Consider the following 19,149-nt stretch of genomic DNA (forward strand, 5'->3'; position numbering starts at 1 on the left):
TCTCTACCAGGGAAAGACATGCAAAAAAATTCTTCTTATAAAGAGCATCTTTGTTAGCTCGCACAGCAGAGATTTCAAACTAGGTAGAAGTAAATTTCCCTTTAAGGACATATAAAGGCAGGTATTTCTATGAATGTGTGTGTTTGTGTGTGAGCTCATCTCTCTGTGTTTTGGGTGGACCCTTACCGAGCTGGTGGGCCCTTCTGAGGCAGGAGAGGGAGGCATTGAGTCGGGCGCACTCCTCTTCATTGGCACCAAACTTCTGCAGCAGCTCACACACCTGCTCCTCGCTCAAATCCAGCAGGCCCTCCAGGGTCACCTCACGTGGGCTCATCTCCTACAAAACACACACAGATACAAAGACAAACACACACAGATACACATACATAGTTATGGTCTCATATTAATACATGGAACACTTAGTTTACAGTTAAAGATGCACTGAATAAGCTGCCTCAAATGACAATGAAAATTACAGTGATTATGTCTTATTGTCAGTTAAGAGTGGAAAGAGGTCATGGACTGTAAAAACACTGTCAAATGAGACAGAAAACCTACATTTTAAAGTCTGGGTGATTCTGAGGTAGAACAAACAAGCTGCAACCACCATGGCTGACTGTGATGGGCTGAGACAACTGCCAATCAAGCAAAAAAGCCTGGAAATCGACTTCTTTTTAAGCTTTAAAGGCTCATTAATGGAACAATAATTCTCCAAATTGCCACTAAATCACGCATTAGAAGATGTAATTTTAACCTTTGAGAGTGTAACTGTCTGTAGAAAAACGTGGTTGACATTTGTAATTCAAGAGGTGAAGAGTTTTGTTGAAGCCAGCATCTAGTGGCCATCAGAGGAACTGCAGCTTAAAACACTTCTGCAGTGGCTTGAACATTCAGCAGTGGGAGTTGCTGCTGCTTTATAGAGAAAGGACTAAATGATAAAGAGAAAAAAGTGATGTTAAATCATAGGATATGGCCTTCACAGTCATCAGATCTCAGCTCAATCAAACACCTAAGGGAGATTTTGTTAGACAGCACCCTCTGTCACCCATCTGCACATTATCAGATACCAGATTTTTAGTTTCAGCAATTATATCTTACATCCCCAGGTTGTAATTCTGGAAGATGAGATGAGTAACTTTTTACATAAAAATCGTGACTGGACATATTACCTGTGTGACCTCTTTCCTCAAGTTGACGATGCGGAACCAGTGGCCGAGGCGAGGGAAGTCCTCCAGCTCGGCGCTGCGCTCCTCTAAGGCCACTTTGCACTTACAGGACAGCTGGCGGCTGAAGTACTTCACCAACTTCCCCTAGGAACAAGAGGGACATACACAGTGAGGGAGGGCTGCAAATACATCACATTTTCTTTAATAACATTTTAATAGCCCTGCATTCATGTTCTTTTTGGGGTTCAACTGCATACTGATGTAACATTGAAGCAAAATACATATACAAAAAAAACCCACTGAAGTTTTGACTGTTTTTGTAGCTTTTGAAAAGCTTGTTTATCTTCGCAAGTATATTAAAACTGCAGGATACGATGAAACCACAACACCATGCAGATTTTATGTGTGAAAATTCTGTGTGCAATTTCACCTTTGGAAGAAAATAGTTCCCACAGAAATCTGATTACCCTGACTTTGTGGAAAGAGACGTTGCTGTCGAATCGCTCAAATGTCATTTTTTGAGCACAACAAACAACATTGTATTCACCTCATTTAAATTGGGTTGGTGACAGAGGTGTATTCAAAACCTCAAAGAGATTATGAGCTCATTTTAACCTTCTTAGTTTTGTTATCAGTTTTGTTATTGTTTTATCTGTTTGCCTGATTTTGTATTGTTTTTTCTGCAACTTTTTATGCTGGCGTGGGTTCCCTTGCAAAAGAAGTTTCCGACTTAATTGGTTAAATAGTTAAATAAAGATTAATTTTTCGTTGTTATTTGAAAAATTAACAATAGACAGATGTTTTAAGCCCCTGTGTCCGTAAGTATACATTCTACCGAAGAGATTTTGAGCAAGACGCTGAATCTCACCAGCTTTGGCAACAATCTTCTGTAGCTCGCACTGACCTCTGACTTTTATATATTTATATTTACAAAAAATCATAATAAAATACAATTAAATAGTACCAAGAGTATCACTCTGGACTTTTACTAAATCACCAAGGTATATATTTATTTACTCCTACATTTAATTACCTTACATGATGTAAGTGTAAAGTTCCTGCTGAATAACTCATCTCAATTAATCCTTAAAAAACTTTACACATTATTTACACATCTGAAAAGCCATGAACACTTTCTTTTCTATTTTGTTCTTGAATGTAACTCATTTGGCTCTGGTCTTGATCATGACTACCTTTAAAAGTGGTCGTCACACAAACTTCACCAGACCTGGTGTTAACTGTTATCTGTTTAGCTAACAGTGCTCCAATTGTTATTTATGCAACCATAATAAATCTTTAATACACTTCTTGCAGTGTCAAGTTGTCAGAGGAGAAACAACATGTCCCTGGCAAACTAAAGTTTATTGATTTAAGGAAATGATTCTCACTTTCTGATTGATGCATTTTGTAATTTCAAAACTGCATTTCCCTCGGGTTTTATTACCCCTGGGGAAGAATCCCATGCACGCTAATAATTAACCTGATTATCACAGTATTACATCCTGTGAGGACATTATCAGTGTAACCATAACCCTATTAACACCTTTGAGTTAGTCAATCTTCAAATTATGCTGCCTTGTTACATGTTAAATGTGGTTTTGTGCCAAAAAAGGTCAGAAATGTGTCTCTTTACACAGCTGACATGGTGAGCAGTGGTGGGAAAAGAGCGCCTACAAAACACATTTCATGCTGAACCAAAAACATGAAATGAAAAAGATGACAGCAGGAGACTTGTTTTGAACAAATTAACCCAACTATCAAATAAATCCATCAGAACACAGGTAATTGTTTGAATCATGTAAATGCTTTTATCAATCTATCATTATAGTACAGTTATTCAAACTAATAGGTAAATGTAACTGTCAACATGCTTTTTTTTCTGTCACAGTTTTATTAATGATACACTTTTGGTAGGTTCTCATTATCATATCCTACATTTTTCTATTAAATACATTCGAAAATATGCCACATTACTTGTATTTTTGCATTTAATAATGCATTCCTTTATTCCTCATGACAGTGCTCTATTTAATACATCCTTGTTTCCTTGTTATTAAAAATGTATTGCTAAGTACATCTTAGAGAGGAGGAGAGTGCAGTGACCTGGCAGTAAACCTGTGCTTGGAAGAAATAAGTAACGACAGCGTGCTTGGTGGGACATGGCTGAGTTCACTCTAGTGTCATGGGGTCACATCAAAGTACTATATTTATTCAATAACAGCAACATACAGACGGGGGACAAATTAAAGGAAAAAAACAACGCTTTTGAAAATGACGTGAATAAAATACTACGGCCTTTACAGTACAATAGCCTTTTTAATTATTTATATACATTTTTAATGATTCCTGGTTAATTTGCCACTTCGCTTTATTTATTTCCCTGTGTTTATTTCCAATATACACGAAATGGTTCTGTTATATATTTGTTTACTGTGGATTTATTTAGTAAAAACTCGAGACGGGGGCAGACCTAACATTAAATTTGATAATCAATCTACCCTCAGTCTGCTCTCTGCTCCCTTCTGCTCCTCAGCAGGGTAGATATTGGCACACTGCCACAAAGACTGAAGGACTTGAACAATGCAGAGTATACAACACAGAGTCTACTATACTTACAAAGTATGTAATACTTGTATATACATACAAAGTATATGTATGAAAATGGCATAAGGCAGCTTAGAATTCAGGACAACCAAAAGGCATCCTGTTTTCACAAAACCAAAGACAATGCAAATATTTAAATTAAAGAATAAAACAGAAATAAAAATAACTGCATAATGTAAGAAGAGCATTAGCTATTTAACATTAACTAACTGGGATTTCTTTGGTATTTGGACAGTACACATTTGTTAAATTTATACTACTTTATACACCAATCGCTTATAACAAAACTCTCATGAATTACATACTCCTTACAGCCAGTGATGGAAAGTAACTAAGTACATTTACTCAACTACTGTACTTAGGTACAATTTTGTGGTACTTGTACTTTGCAGTATTCCCTGTATTTCTAATTTATACAACGTAATACTTCTACTTCACTACATTGCAGTGGAAAATACTATACTTTTCTCTGCACTCTATTGTTTTGACAGCTAGAATTACAAGTAACTGTGCAGATCATGATTTCACACAAAACATATAATCAATTTTTTGTTTTAGATTAAACTACCAATCAGCATATAAAGTAGTTATATTTAGCTCCACCATGGCCATCTGCAATAGTAAAATGTTACTTACACATTAATGCATCAGTAATAATAATCCAGTAATATGATATATATTAATGTGACACCCACGACAGCCAGTTTTCTGTATTATCAGTACTTCTACTTTTGATAATGCAGTTCATTTGCAGATAATACTTTAGTACTTTAACTTAAGTAAGATTTTGAATGCAATGTATTTTTACACTGTGGTATGGCTACTTTTACTTGAATGATCTGAATACTTCTTCCACCCCTGCTTATATCTTACTTACTCACAACTCTTTAATAGCCTTATCCAAAACATGTCCCTTGCTAACATATTGAAGCCCACAGTGTGTGAATGTGTAAACATTCTTCCTTTGTGACCTGGCAACTTTTATTTATTTTGAGCACAGTGTGCGGCACGTAGACTAGCAGCCTAAGCCTGCCAGGAGCAAATGATGCTGCAAACCTATGTCAGAATGTATAATTTTTACAAATGTGATTTACATCTTTTCAGCAACATTTCTTATTACAGAGTGAACAATTAACCTGTTGAAGAAGAGATATTTTGATTTGTTTTGACTGTACTTAAAGGGACAGTTCATATTTTTGATTTTGCCTCTTACCTGTAGTGCTAATTATCCATCTAGATTGTTTTGGTGCGAGTTGCCTAATTTTGGAGATATCGGCCGTAGAAATGTCTGCATTTATTAAATATAATGGGACTATATGGCACTCTATATGGCTTGTGGTTCTCAAAGCTCCAATACATTTGAAAAACTCAACAGCAATGTCTCTTTCCAGAAATCATGACCTGGGTACTCAAGATAATCTACACATTTGTTGTGAGCAGTTTCATGTAGGACCTATTTTCTTTCTACCGATAGCTCCTACATGAAACTGCTCACAACAAGGTCTGTGAATTATCTTGAGTAGCTGGGTCATGATTTCTGGAAAGAGACATTGCTGTTGAGTTTTTCAAATGTATTTTTCCTGGCACTTTGAGCACCACAAGCTGAGTGCCATACAGTCCCATTATATTAAAAAAATGCAGACATCTCTACGGCTGATATCTCTAAAACAATCGATGACGGATAGATGGATAAATAGCACTACAGGTAAGAGGAAAAATATGTATTTTTGATTTTAGGGTGAACTGTCCCTTTAAGTTCTACAACAGGGCAAGCAAGATAAACAGCAAGTATATTTGTAGTGAAGCAATTCTGAGCTGAAACAATTGGTCTGATTGAAAATGATGGTAGAACAAGGTCCAGGCACACAGTGGGTGACGTGATGCTTGAAGACTTAAGGATGATACATTTGGATGGCCCCATTCCAAACATACACCTACAAAATGACTGCTAGAAATTAGACAGTGCTGGCCTACATCAGTGCATACCAAAGTAGAAACCAGTGGAGGAGGGACTCGCAAGTCACCTCTGAATGCAAAAAAACCCTACAGCAGCAGCCCACGGCTGCTAGCTCTCTGCCCAATAAGGTGACTGCTCAGTCCGCACCCACAGAGAAACACACATTTAGCCTGGCTAAACATGTTGACTTTTTACTGTATATCATATTCTTACAATATATCATTACTCTCATGCTACATCTACTTAAAATATATCTTTCCATTTGTATTTGTTTATGTGATAATGGCATAAATGTGACAACATAGCATGACATAGAATAAAGTAACTGGTTCTTATTCAGTGCAAATGAAAGAAGGAGGTGTGAGCGAGACAGAAAGAGAGAGGGACAAATAGACAGAAACTTTTGAAGAGACTTTTCAGTCAATACCACTATTATCAAAGTGTATCTTTCTCAAAAAGTTACCCCTATATGGTAGCGGCTTGGCTCTAGGGATGGCAATGGCAGTTTGTCGAGCTGTCGGTCAGCTGATCAGGTGAATTCTAATCACTTTGGTGATCCTCTGATCTGATCAAATACTTTGACTTTATGACCAAGCACCTGCAAAACTAATGACATTCCCATCAGCCTCAGCTGTACTTTGTTTTTTAGTGCTAATTAGCAAATGTTAGCATGCTAACACGATAAAGTAAGATGGCCTGGTCAACATACCTGCTAAACATAAGCATGTTAGCAGTGGCATTGTGAGCATGTTAGCATTTGGCTCGAAGCACAACTGTGCCTAAGTGCGGCCTCCCTCTTTCACCATCTTAGTCTAGCTTGGATATAGACCCTTAGAGTTGTTTAATTAAGTTTGTTTGTACAAACAAGGCAGAGACACAAAGAAGCTAAAGCAGAGGTCTCAAACTACTGGCCCGGGGGCTAGATCTGGCCCACGAGATGATTTTATAAAACCCATTTTGATTTTTCCCCACTCTTTAATTTAAAAAAAGCACTTTTGTCTAGCCCAGTTGTCTTTCTATTTTAAATTCAACATTTAGCATGCTGCACCTAACTCTGCAACTTGTCAACATAAATACTTCAGGTAGCCTATGACCAACAGCACGCTGATTTACCACACTGCACCTGACCTGACACCAAAATACTCTTTCTAAAGCTGAAATACAGGTTGACCTGGAGCACAGCGAGTCTCAAGAGAGGTGGAAAATATTAGATTAAAAATATATAATATTCTGTCGGGAGTTTAATGTGACTTCTCCCCGTCTCTTCTGCGAGGAGAAAGCTGCTGTTCTAAAGAAATACAATCTCAAGTGACACTTGACTAAACACGCAGAACAGTATTATAGGTACAAGATAGAGGAAAGAGAAAAGGGAGTTGCTAAACTTTAAAGTGTATATAGTTCAAATTTATTGCTGAAAAAAAGTTTGTTTATACTAACCACTCAAGAAGCCCCCCTAATTAAGAACAATGTGGCCAGTGGCCCCCAGGTGAGTTTAATGCCTCTGATCTAGCATGTAAAACAAACCACCAAGCGGCATCGCCATCCTAACGCTCCAGTCGGAGCAGATTTGGCAACGCAAACTTTACTCCCTTGCTGTGGCGAAAACCAGAAGGGACGGAACATACTGAACTGTGGGTAGGTGTACAAGCATAAGCTGCTAGGGTTAGCAGGCTAACAATAGCACGCCACAAGCTGAAAATGATCCCTGTTTCTAACACTGTATTGTCTCCGCCCTTGCATGGACTGCTAGAAATGCAGAATCCCTACGATAATGCTGCTTGTACTTTTTCACCATCAAGTTACAAACACACAACAATCCATGCTTTCTGAACAAGAAGTCAAGCCTGTCCTGTGTCTCGAATTGCACTGACATTGGTGAGTCTCTACGGCAAACAAGCTTGGACCTAGATCCATGTTGTACCTCAAAGGAATAAAAGTAACAGTGTTATTTTAGTGCAGTTAAAATAAATAAAAAGATGAATACCCCTAAATGTATTAAGTGAAGGAAAAGTTAAGTTGAGAAACTGATCAATCAAAGGCTCAGGAGAGAGTTTTTAATGTGCTAGGTTTGTCTGGTTCATGTTCGAGTCCAAGTAGCAGTTTTCTCATACTGCCTCTACATTAAGCTGGCTAACATAAACATTTTACTTAAAGGGGCTTTAAAGGATCTTTTTCTGTTGATGTGTGTCAAAAAATGTATTTAATGTAATTTAATTTACATCCATTTTAATGTTGTCAAACAATAAAACCTGGAAAAGTCCAAGGGGGTGGAAGTAGTTTTTATAGGCACTGTAACTCTGGCTAACATTACTAAACCAGTATATTTCCTAAAATGATGGAGTGTTCCTTTAAGTAGACTCTTGAAGTAGATGAGCCTATATGGTGCTATTCCCATTTGAGACATGAGCTCAACTGACCTCTTCGCAACTGCTACACTCAGAGTTAATCCAGATAAACTAGGGCACTTAATGAATGTACAGCAGATGATAACTTCCACACCAGTTTTATCTGATCTGTTAAACTAGAGTCCTTTACTGTCCTGCATTATAAATGTCCAGCACTATCATTTAAGCTTATTCAAGAGTATAATAAATGGTCTCTCAGCAAAGATTGGTGCAATTTGTGAATTTAACTTCAGTTCAGGGAAAGACACAACTAAAAGTCAAAAGTAACTTAAAATATACACATTTATTTGTATATAGTACTTTAGTAAAACAGCAATTCATCAACTGGTAGTACCCAAATTTAGCCTACTGAGCTGCAGCATACTGTAGTAATTAATAATTTATCAGCCGAACTGGTTTGTATGTAAAAATGAAGTGAAGAAAAAGACATCACTCATTCATGATCTCATTGATAGTGTGAAATTTTAGCATCCAAGAATTATCTGGGAGTTTGTCATACTTTGTAAATGCAACATTCAGTCACATGAGATAGTGTAGTTATAAAATCCTTCAACAGAGGAAGGCCAAGGAAGTCATCACAGTGAAAGTGCCTCCCAAAGTTTAATGGCAAGGGAACAAAATTTTTTTGGACATAGGGGATTGTCCACAGGCCAAAAAGAGTCAGACAAATAAACCGTATTAAAGCAGACTCATATTAAAATTGTACTCCAATGAGTGGATGTATCTTTGGTCAGTGTTGGAGGTTGTGGGTCTTTGGTCCTCCTTCATATGTATGATTAAGGTGTTGCATGCTAACCCAACAGCTATGGTAATGAGAGGTAGAACTTGTTCCTCCCTGTTTAACATAGCCAGAGGTCTCAGACAGGGATGTCCTTTAAGCCCGCTTCTGTTTACACTATCTCTGGAACCTGTGGCTCAGACAATTCGCATAGTCAATGGAATCACCTATTACCATCTGCGGGATAAAACATCATATATCCTTATATATAGACAATGTCCTTCTTTATGTAGGGAATGCTCTATACCTAAAATTGTATCTATTTTCACAAGTTCTGGTGATATATCAGGGTACAGAATAAATTGGGCAAAGTCAGCTCCTGAATGACCCGATGAGAAGCATAACACTGCCCTTGGATATACCAGTGGTAAAACAATTTAAATATCTGGGCATTGAGATTTGTGCAACTTTGCAGACCATTGTCAAAATCAACATTGAGGACACCCTGTTTAAGATCACTCGTGATCTTGAAAAATGGTCAACACTGCCAAACTCTCTTAGATCTCGAATAATGAATGACTGAATGAATTTATTTGATGACTAAAAAACACATGTAACACTGCACTGCAGCCATTACATACATTAAAAAACACCGAAGATGAAAACACAATAAAGCCCGAAGGGTTACTTCCATTGCAGTCCTCAATAATATCTATTTTAATTACAAGAAGCCCAAGAGCGTGTGTTTTTGGCCAGTCTGATGGCTACTAAGAAGATGTTCGCAACTAGGTGGAAAACTCCACATACACCAACTCACTTTTATGGATGTTGTTGATCTCGAATTGTCCACCGCACGCATCCATGGGGAAAAAGAGGAAACTATAAGACTTTGGGCCCAAACAGTGTTGGATTTTAAAGGCCTTTTGACTTAAGAGAACAACACCCCCCACCCCCTCTTTTTCTATCTATTTATTTATCTATTTATTTTTTATTTAATTTAGCTTAATTTTATTTTATTGATGAATTCCCCCTCCGGTCCTGTTTATGTGTGAGTTTTTCTTAATTCATTGTTCCCTGTTTGGGCTAATTGTTGTAGACGTCTTTCAGTGTTATAATACCGGTTAAATTTATGAAGGGTCAAGCAACCTGTTTATGTCAGTACCATTTACATTATTGGTTATCACTATGTGCTTTACTGCAGGTACGTATGTATTATTGTTACTCTTTACTGACCGGTCCTTAAAGTGTTTTGTTTTATTACTTTCATTCACTGCTGTATTGCCGATTGTAGATCTACATCTCTTCGGTTCAAATGATAATAAAAATTTGATCACAAAAAACATATCAACTTAGATGACAATATGTCAGACAGACAATGCGACAATTATGCCCACATTACGCAGCAACTGGCCAGGTGTACACCTTTATTCCCATTTGTACAAGATCAGGAATGCATGCAGTTTGATACAGACAAGAGGAGGCTATAATGTTAAGCTTTCCATACACCTTTTGAGTGTGGCCATTCAGAACAGGTATAAATACTTGTGCCTTTAGATGAAAAATACCATGGTTTCACCTTTGATGCAAAAAAAGCTGATGCTACACTTCTTGTTCAAATAAACATTCTAAAGCCTTTACCCATCTCATGTACTTAAAAATGAATGAATAACAACACTTGTTTTGACTTGCCCTCTTTTCTATATATATATATTTTTTCTATATATTGTATGAAATACATAATTAGATCACATCATGCTTTATCATGTGTCTGCATCTCTACAAAAGCCTAAAAAAAAAGATCATTCATCGTGTGTTGATCATTCCAATGTATCCAAGGGATACCGCTGACAATGCATAATAATATTAATGGAAACCAGTATTAACACTTCATCCAGGTAATGATATAGGCTCAGGTTCAGTGCTCAACGCCTCTAAGAGATTGTGTCTGAGGCACAATCTGGGTCCTTAACTGTAGGTTAATAATAGAGATGGAAAACAGAGACGTTGTAGAGAAATCTCCCATACACACAACACTCAATAAACATCAGGACAGGTTAACGAGGAAGGCTTTGCGTATGGCTGACGTCATTGTGATCCTGATCAAAATCCCTGGTGGACAACTCATTTGTTGTTGAGGCAATAAGAGGACTGCCATCCAGAAAGGCTTTGCAACTCAGAGGATTTGAGGAAGATTAGACGGTTCTCAGGAGTAACTCCTTTGTTGCACTTGTGAATTAACCGTTGAGTGTGTTTTCCTTTGTTCTCATTCATTTCTTATACTTGTTTCTTTCTGTTGAGCCTTTCTTTCGCATATTAGTTTATTTAATTTCTGCTGAGAAAAATCTCACAAAATTAAACAATACAAACGACAAATAAACTGATATGCGGCTCTATCCAGACCAAGTTTGTGCAGTAGCTCAAGCCATATCTCTATTGGTTCCCAGGTATTGCTAAAATGTGTTTTACAAGGGAATTGTAGCCTAAATTTAACAACAGAAGAATTGCAGCCCACAACAGTACACGACTACCAAAATATCTCACTCTGACCTGAATTCATGTCTGTGTTTCTATTATTTTGTTTGGTGGGCATACACTAAATAGAAATGTGGCCAATGACTGTATTTTTCAAGCACTGTGAATGTCCCAGTAGCATATAAAATAATATTTTTTTCTTTCTTCTTTTCACACAGTTTATTGTGAAGAGTGCTACAGCATGGTCAAATCAGTATTAAACCAGAACTTCAACACAGAGATACAACTTGTAGTTGCAGTTGAGCAAGTGAAGTTTTGCTACATCACTCACTGTTACTGCTTCTTTTAAAGCTTTAGGAAGTCTGCAACAAATCTAAGTCATCACTATGGATTTCTATGCAGTTATAAAGAGAGAGAGAAATCATAGATGGGACATTAATAGTCCTGGGAACTGAGATGTGAAATTTAACACACAATTTAGAACTACAGTAATCAATATTCTTATATTAGTCAAATGACTATGGGTAATATGAAAAGCCCACAAAGTCTGTTCTCATCAACCATGTTTCCAGCTGCAACAGTTATCTGTTATCAGCAAAACAGCATTGATAAACCCACTGTGTGCTACCTGCCCAGCACCAAACAGAGAGACAATATAGCAACTAGCTGGTGAATGTAATGAAGCTAAAGAGCCGAGTAGGGTGTCTCTGCAGACTGGGACTGAATGGGCAGGGTAACTGTCAATCATTTTTTAAATTTGGCCAATCAGAGACTTAGAATCCTCTGTCAATCAAAAACAAATTTCACCAATACACTGCCTGAACCAGTTGTCAATCAGTTTTTAATTCAGCTAATCATCTTTCTCATAGGAGATGGGGAAGGTTCGACACGGAGAAGCAAACCTGCCTTGTTTCTCAATGTTTAGATCCGTTTTCAGCTCTAGTCCAAGTATCAAAGTATCAACAGATACGTTTTTAATCGACATACACTAGTACATGCAAGGTAGAAGTAGACAACTTTTGATCATGACAGAATATAGTAACTTTCACCACTGCTCATTTTAGAAATCACACGTTGTAAGTTTATTAGAACAGCATTTGTTGGAAAGCTAGACGCTGGTGGCTAATGAGCTACCACAGGCTGTATGCAGTAAACTGCAAGCTAATGTTAGCTAACTCGCTAAACTCTATGGGAAATTACAGTAGTAAGCTAATCGGCTAGAAAAGCAGTGGCAACCGGCAGTAGTGCCTTTGGCTTACGAAAGTCGGAACAAAGTTTTAAATTAGGCCTTGTAGATCTAATATGAGTTAAGATTCAGTAATTGGGTTTCTTATTTCTCGCCCCTTTGTTCACAAGCAGATTTTGGTGTACTGCTAAGGTGAAATAAGTGAAAGTTTACATAGCCTACTTCATACAACGGAACCCTACTACTCATGCTCATACAGTCTATGGCTTAACCCCCTTTTGGTTCACAGAACTAGGGGCCTCAGGAGGGACGACTGCAGTTGGATCCTTCTCCTCCCACCGGGCACGATCCGGGGAAAATGAAGGCTAGCTAATGCTGGCAGCCAAAAACAAACATCTATGATCCATTGTCCGTTTGATAATCTAAACAAAGAACATGGTTTCTTACCGTGGCCTTTCTAAAATGAGCAGTGTTGAAAGTTACTATATTCTCTTATGATCAAGGAGTTGATAAGCAGACAGTGTTAGCTATCATAGCATGCGCACTAGCTAGTTGAAAAGTTGTCTGTATAAAACAAATGATGGACAGAGCGTAAGCTGTTTGTGTACCACCATGTATAATACTATGAAGTGATTTGCTGAATTAACAATAGATTAACAACTGGTTCAGGCAACGTATTGGTGAAATTAGTTTTTGACTGACAGTGGATTGCAAGCCTCTGATTGGCCAAATTGAGAGTTACCACTTCCTCTCTACACTAGCTTATCTTCTTCTCTTTTATTGGCACATTGCTACCTTGCATTACTGCCCTCTGCAGTCACCAGAAATGTGTTTCACATCACCCCTCTTACTCGTGGCATGCCAGTCTGGTAGAACAAGTGATACAAACAATACTGCCACATTAAAACACTCTACAGCATCAATGGTGGTCAAAAACTCTCAACCCATTCTCATTCCCAGGTCGTCATATACCGAAGTTTTGTCACACCCCTTGGCGCCTCATACAGACACACAAGGTTCCCCTTAAGCGTCTGTATGAGACGCACCAAGGGGACGCTTTCAAGTAACTCCAATGTAAAACCATCCGCAGCAATATTAGACGTTCAGAGGAACTGCTCCGGCCGTACTTTCACTCCAATATTACTGTGCATTCAGACCGCCACCGGCGAGAGCTTCAAAATGGCTGCCCTGCCAACAATGCTGTAGAAAGATTTGTGGATGCTCTGAATGCTTGGTAATAAAAATACAAGCGCAGGACTTCTAAGTTTGCCGCCGAACCGCGTCATAGCTCATTACCATAAAGTTTCCCAGACTTCAACTTCCCTCCCCGCGCTGCTGCTGCTCGGAGCGTTTCAGAAGCAGAGCAGTTTGCGCCAATATATAAAATGAAGCTTTTTGTTTGTTTGTTTTTTCTTTTTTAGTGGAACTTAAAATGAGTCACCTTCAGAGATTATTGTACAATACTGCTAACAATCTAGGGCATTAGAACAGGCTTGGAGGAAGGCCTGAAGTGCTTGGGTTATGGCTGAAAAGACCAACTTGTTCTCATTTACAGGTCATCAAATACCGAGGCATGCATTGGCTACTATTTACACAACCCTGGAGACTTTTCGTGTCTTTATGATTCTTGGTTTTGGGATTTTATGTCAGCATGACATAGCCCATTCAATCAGAATATGTTTTATTAGCCAATGCAAGCATACAAAGAATGGGTCTTGGCATTTGCTCCCAAAAAACACAACACAGAATAATAAGAACAGACAAAAGTAAGGTAATAATAATAATAATTAAATAAACAAAGAAATATTCAAATTAAATTGACATTTTCAAATCTATTTACAGAAGGGAATAGCAATAGTTTTGAAATGGGATATAAAACATGAAATGAAATATTGACTGTACAAAGGAAATATGGACTGTGCTATGGACAAAGAAATAAAGTATATGAAATATGTGAAGGTGACAAGAGCAAAATGAATGTGACGTGTAATAGGACAAAAAAACGTTATTTTTCACAAGTGAAGGAGAAATCATTCAAACTGATGGCCGTTACATTAACCTATCATATTGTTGAATTATCAAGGACACTTTCGTGTTTTAGTTTTGAGTAATGTTGAGGATATCACTGAAAGAAAACCTTAACATGGGAATTAACAGTTAGGAAAATACTTCCGGGCGGTGGGTCCTCAGTTCTCCAATGGGACTGATGCTCACAGTGTCTTATAGCGCCATGGTCAGGTTAATATTGGAGTGAATGGACGGCCGGAGTAGTTCCTCTCACTATATAATATTGCTGCGGATGGTTTTACATTGGAGTTCATTGAAAGCCTGGTGCGTCTCACACAGACGCTTAAGGGTACCTTGTGCGTCTGTATACAAGTATACCTGGCTGCAGCCTGTAGAACGGGTTAAAGATGGACGACATGACAGCTCCCCAAAAGTGAAGCCAAAACATCTCGATCGCCCCCTGGTGGCTGGCTGCAGTATAGGTCATAAACCCCGCCCCCTCCATGTTAGCGGATGGGACATGGGCCAAACTAAAAAATCAAAGTGCACCTCAAACAAATTTGCCCAAAGATGGTTTCTGTCATTTTAGATAGTTCTTATCATGCTGGTGTATGTTCAAGTGTTTTTTTCAATTTTTCTTATAGTTTGGTTTTAATTAGTTATTTGATGTTATAAAAAGGGGCTTTCACGCCGTGATTGACAGCTGAGGCCAGCTTGGGATTGAGTCAGCCGGGTGTATGGGCGGGACCTCGATACCGCGGCTCAAACTCCAATCACTACTGCGCAGATTCTGGCTCCAAATGACGTCACCTGCGCAAGATGGCAGCGCCCGTAAGTGGGATATTTTGGCTTCATTTTTGTACAGTGGGAGGAAGTGGAGACGCGTCGTCCATCTTTATATACAGTCTACGGTTGAAACTCTGCAAGATCCCTTTAACCGCATAGGTTTCACTGCAAATGCCTATGCTGCACATTTTCAACTTTGTACTTGTCACATTACCATCACTTTTTAAAAGATAATATATTTTTAATGTGCACCATTAATGTACACATTAATAAAAACCCTTTTCTTTTTTATGTCACAATTTATGTAACTTTTCACAATATTGCAAAGTAAGGCTGAAATTAGATGTACATTTAGGACGAGAAAAAAGTACAAGACCCTCCCCTGCTATCACCAAAAAGTCAGACGTCCTGACCTTCGACCAAAAAGAAAGTTGCGACACCCTCCCCCTTTTCTGACCCCCTTAAACCACCGAATAATATCCATATAGTCCCTTAGCCACATAGCACAGTTTGTGGTAGAGATGTGATACTTGATATAGATATATCTGCACATGCTGATCATTTATGCTTTAAGATTGCCAATGTGTATTATTCTAAAAAAAAAAAAAACTGACTATATTATCTGGGTATCTTTACTTTCGCTCTGGGAAAAACTGAAGGATTTATCCAAAAAAGGTAAAGTCATAAACATATCCATCGCTTTTGTTCAGTTTGCACAAAAAGGTGAAATCATGACACAATCAATTGAATCTTAGTTTCAAAAATCCATTCACAAAGATCTGTCAGGCTGATATTAATATGTTGTAACATAAAAGAGAATACTTCTGTAATGCTTATAACAAATAATCCAGTACCCACAATGCTTTGCAAGGCACTCAGGGAACATAGTGAACATTTATTTTCACACTGTAGACTGCTCATTGCTGGCAGCACATTTGTACTTAATATTAGTTCTCTCTCCTCTCTCCTGTGCAACACTTGCAAACTTCACTTTATAGCTCAGACATAGCATTGAATACATTCCTGCATGTTTATATATTTTAAAATACGTAGCCTCATATTCCTGTGGGGTTGGGATTAGTGTGCAAGTGTCTTTACTTTATGATATTTTTATGTAATATCTAAATTATAGCCCCACTGGGACTTAAACTGCGTTGACGGTACACACAGATACTCAGTGGTGAGTTTATAGCGACCTTATCGCACTTAATGGTATTTGTTTTAATCTCCTGAGGCATCACCATAGCATTCTCGCAGGCCCTTACTCAATAGTGAGTTTTCAGTGACCTTATCGCACTTTGTCATTTTTTTATGTCCCATAACAGCCTCACACTGGGGTTCTGCTGGTTTAAGTGGTTTCAAAACGGACAGTCTGATATCTCAACCACAACATAATATGGCCATTACGTAAGGCAATTTACGGAATACCCCACGGGCCAATTAAACGGATAACGATATTTTGTAACAATTTCACTAATCTGCTCGCCTTGCATAACGCCGGGGCCTGGATGCGCTGCGAGGACAGATGCGCAGGCTGGCATATTGGTAATGGATTGTAAACACGGGCTGCCTATAGGCCTCGGCTGCCTCAGATATTATTCTGATGGAGAAGAGCCACCTTCTCTCCCCGCCACCTGCAGAATGCGCAAGTCTATAACAGCCCACTGCAGCCTCGTAGCCTCTTGATTTATTGCACTGCACAAGACAGATAGCAGTGGGCTTTAGCAGAAAATCTTTGCATATGTATGCAATGATAACACCGACAGCATAAAACCGGTTTGTCGTTGAAAAAGCACTGAAAAATGTGCATAGTGGCCTAGAATAAATAACAGATGGTGACAGCCCTCCGTATTGATTTAGATGAAGATGCACGCTAGAAATTCAGTCATTCCGCTCAAAGAGTGCTTACCTCCAGCGTTCGTATCTCTTTTTGTGTCAAGTCGTTGGATGTGGCACATTTGGTCCGTAAACCCTCCAAACTAGAAATGCTTATGTCTATCATATTTTGCACCAACTCGCACTGCTGCAAGGCTTTCTGCAAACTAAGATGCTGCTCCTCGCTTTTTGTCATCTCCTCGTTCATAGTTTTGCGAGCAGTTGTCGTTATTTTCCCTTTGCACTTAAAATTCAAAACAACAACAAAAATAATAATAATAATAGCAATAATTCAGAAAAGATACGTGGAGAAGCCCACGGAACAGAGCAACCTGCAAAACGCCATGAAACGAGATGTTGTAGGTTTACAGACGGGGTTTGAGCCGTGAGAGACTCGACTCCATTGCAGCAACAGTCCTCGTAGTTCCTGCTGTTTCATCCAGGTGTCTCTGGTTGTAGGCTACATCAAACACAATATGAAGATACCGAGCGGGACTACACGGTTTGCCACAGCATCCATTGGGTGCCCCTTCGTTTCAAATGGATGTTCAAAATAGAAAGAGAAGCTGTTCAGCGCATCATAAGCAGACGTTTCGGGGGAAAGCCTGGTGGTTTTAAAGGTGCTGATGTGTGGATTGGATGCAGGTACTCCCTGTCTCCCTTGGCAGCAGCTGCATCCCGGTTCTCTCCCACCACACCGACATGTTTCCTGTCAATCAAACCCACAGCAACAGCATCGCATCGCCCAGGCACTGCCGTGAGGTGCCGCTCTCGCGAGATTAGCGCTAAATACAGTGGGCTCGCCGCTTCAACCAGTCTCCAGGCCTGGATGAGGAACAGTCTTATCATATTTGGATGGATTTCAAATAAGATGATTGAAGAGATAAGAAATCAAAAAGATATTTCTGTTACACAAACTTATATTTCATTTTTCTGACTTGAATCTAAATGTTGCTTTTTTTCTTTTGAAATACTGCATACTTTCACCACTTCCGGCTTCAAAAAAGCCTTCAAATGAAACATTCTGAGGAGGAAAAATCACTCTTTGGTTAAACTGCTCACAACTCATGTCACTGATCTGTGATAAGGCATCAAGACACTGCTTTATTGTAAGGGCTCACAAGCCAAAAAGGCTGGGAACTACGGCTATAAGGTATCGGGTGAAATAATGACCCAAATGCAGGCTAAACATGTTCTCTGAAAAAATATGCCGGTAAATTGCACTTTTTTTACATACGTATATAAACAGGTATATTTTAATGGTCATCACAGTATTGTTAGGAGAAAATATTCTCCACATAACTGAAAATACATATAAAGTCAGTTGAGAAAAGGTTTGTGCAATACTGTCTTTATCATTTCATCAAATGGCTAAAAGCAAAATCAGGTTCAAATGATGTAAAGATTATTAGAGAATTGCATGTAGGACCAGCTGTATGTAAGAATCCGACACGGGACTGCTGACTCTCAGACTGTGAAGCCCTCAGATTGAGGTTTTTTGATCCCCTTGTGTCCTTTGAACCGGCATTTTCACATAATTCTAAATCAAGAACCGCAATGCGAAAAAGGTCATAAAGGTAAAGCGGAGTAAAGTTCATTTAAGAGGGGAATGAATGGGCATCATTTCCTGAAATTGAAGTAAAATCTAGAGAAGTGTGTGTAGAATTTTAAGGAGCCAGCATTGGGTCCAGCCCAGCTGTAAAGACTGCCTGGTAGAGAGGGACATAGAATAGCATACTGAGCCGACTCTTGGTTTAATCATTTTAATTTTAACAGCATTATATCAAATATTTTCAAGAATCCATTTGTTCCTGAAATGTATTTACAACGTAGACATGAAATATGTGCATGTATTGTATATGCTTATTTAAAGTATAAATCTTTGACATTTCATATCTTCTACACACCTTTTACAGTGGCCAGTCATGTCACCGAGACCCCGCCCGTAGGAGCCCACAAAGTGATCCGATTGG

General features: G+C 38.6%; 1 protein-coding gene across 5 annotated transcripts in view; it reads right to left on the reverse strand.

Moving 5' to 3' along the window:
• Positions 1-17,939, reverse strand: part of ksr2 (kinase suppressor of ras 2) — a 129,747-nt gene extending 111,808 nt beyond the window's left edge. For 3 of the 5 annotated variants that reach the window (XM_044196551.1, XM_044196552.1, XM_044196550.1), the window contains exons 1-3: positions 17,211-17,939; positions 1,170-1,310; positions 187-337 (exon numbers count right to left, since the gene is read on the reverse strand). In XM_044196551.1, coding sequence (XP_044052486.1) covers positions 187-337; positions 1,170-1,310; positions 17,211-17,384 — 466 coding nt within the window. In that variant the 5' untranslated portion in view covers positions 17,385-17,939. The remainder of the gene's footprint in view (positions 1-186; positions 338-1,169; positions 1,311-17,210) is intronic. The other 2 variants (XM_044196549.1, XM_044196553.1) reach the window with 2 other exon arrangements.
• Positions 17,940-19,149: the final 1,210 nt, after the last annotated feature.

Source organism: Siniperca chuatsi, linkage group LG5 (genome assembly GCF_020085105.1).
Source record: "Siniperca chuatsi isolate FFG_IHB_CAS linkage group LG5, ASM2008510v1, whole genome shotgun sequence".
Lineage (NCBI taxonomy): Eukaryota > Metazoa > Chordata > Actinopteri > Centrarchiformes > Sinipercidae > Siniperca > Siniperca chuatsi.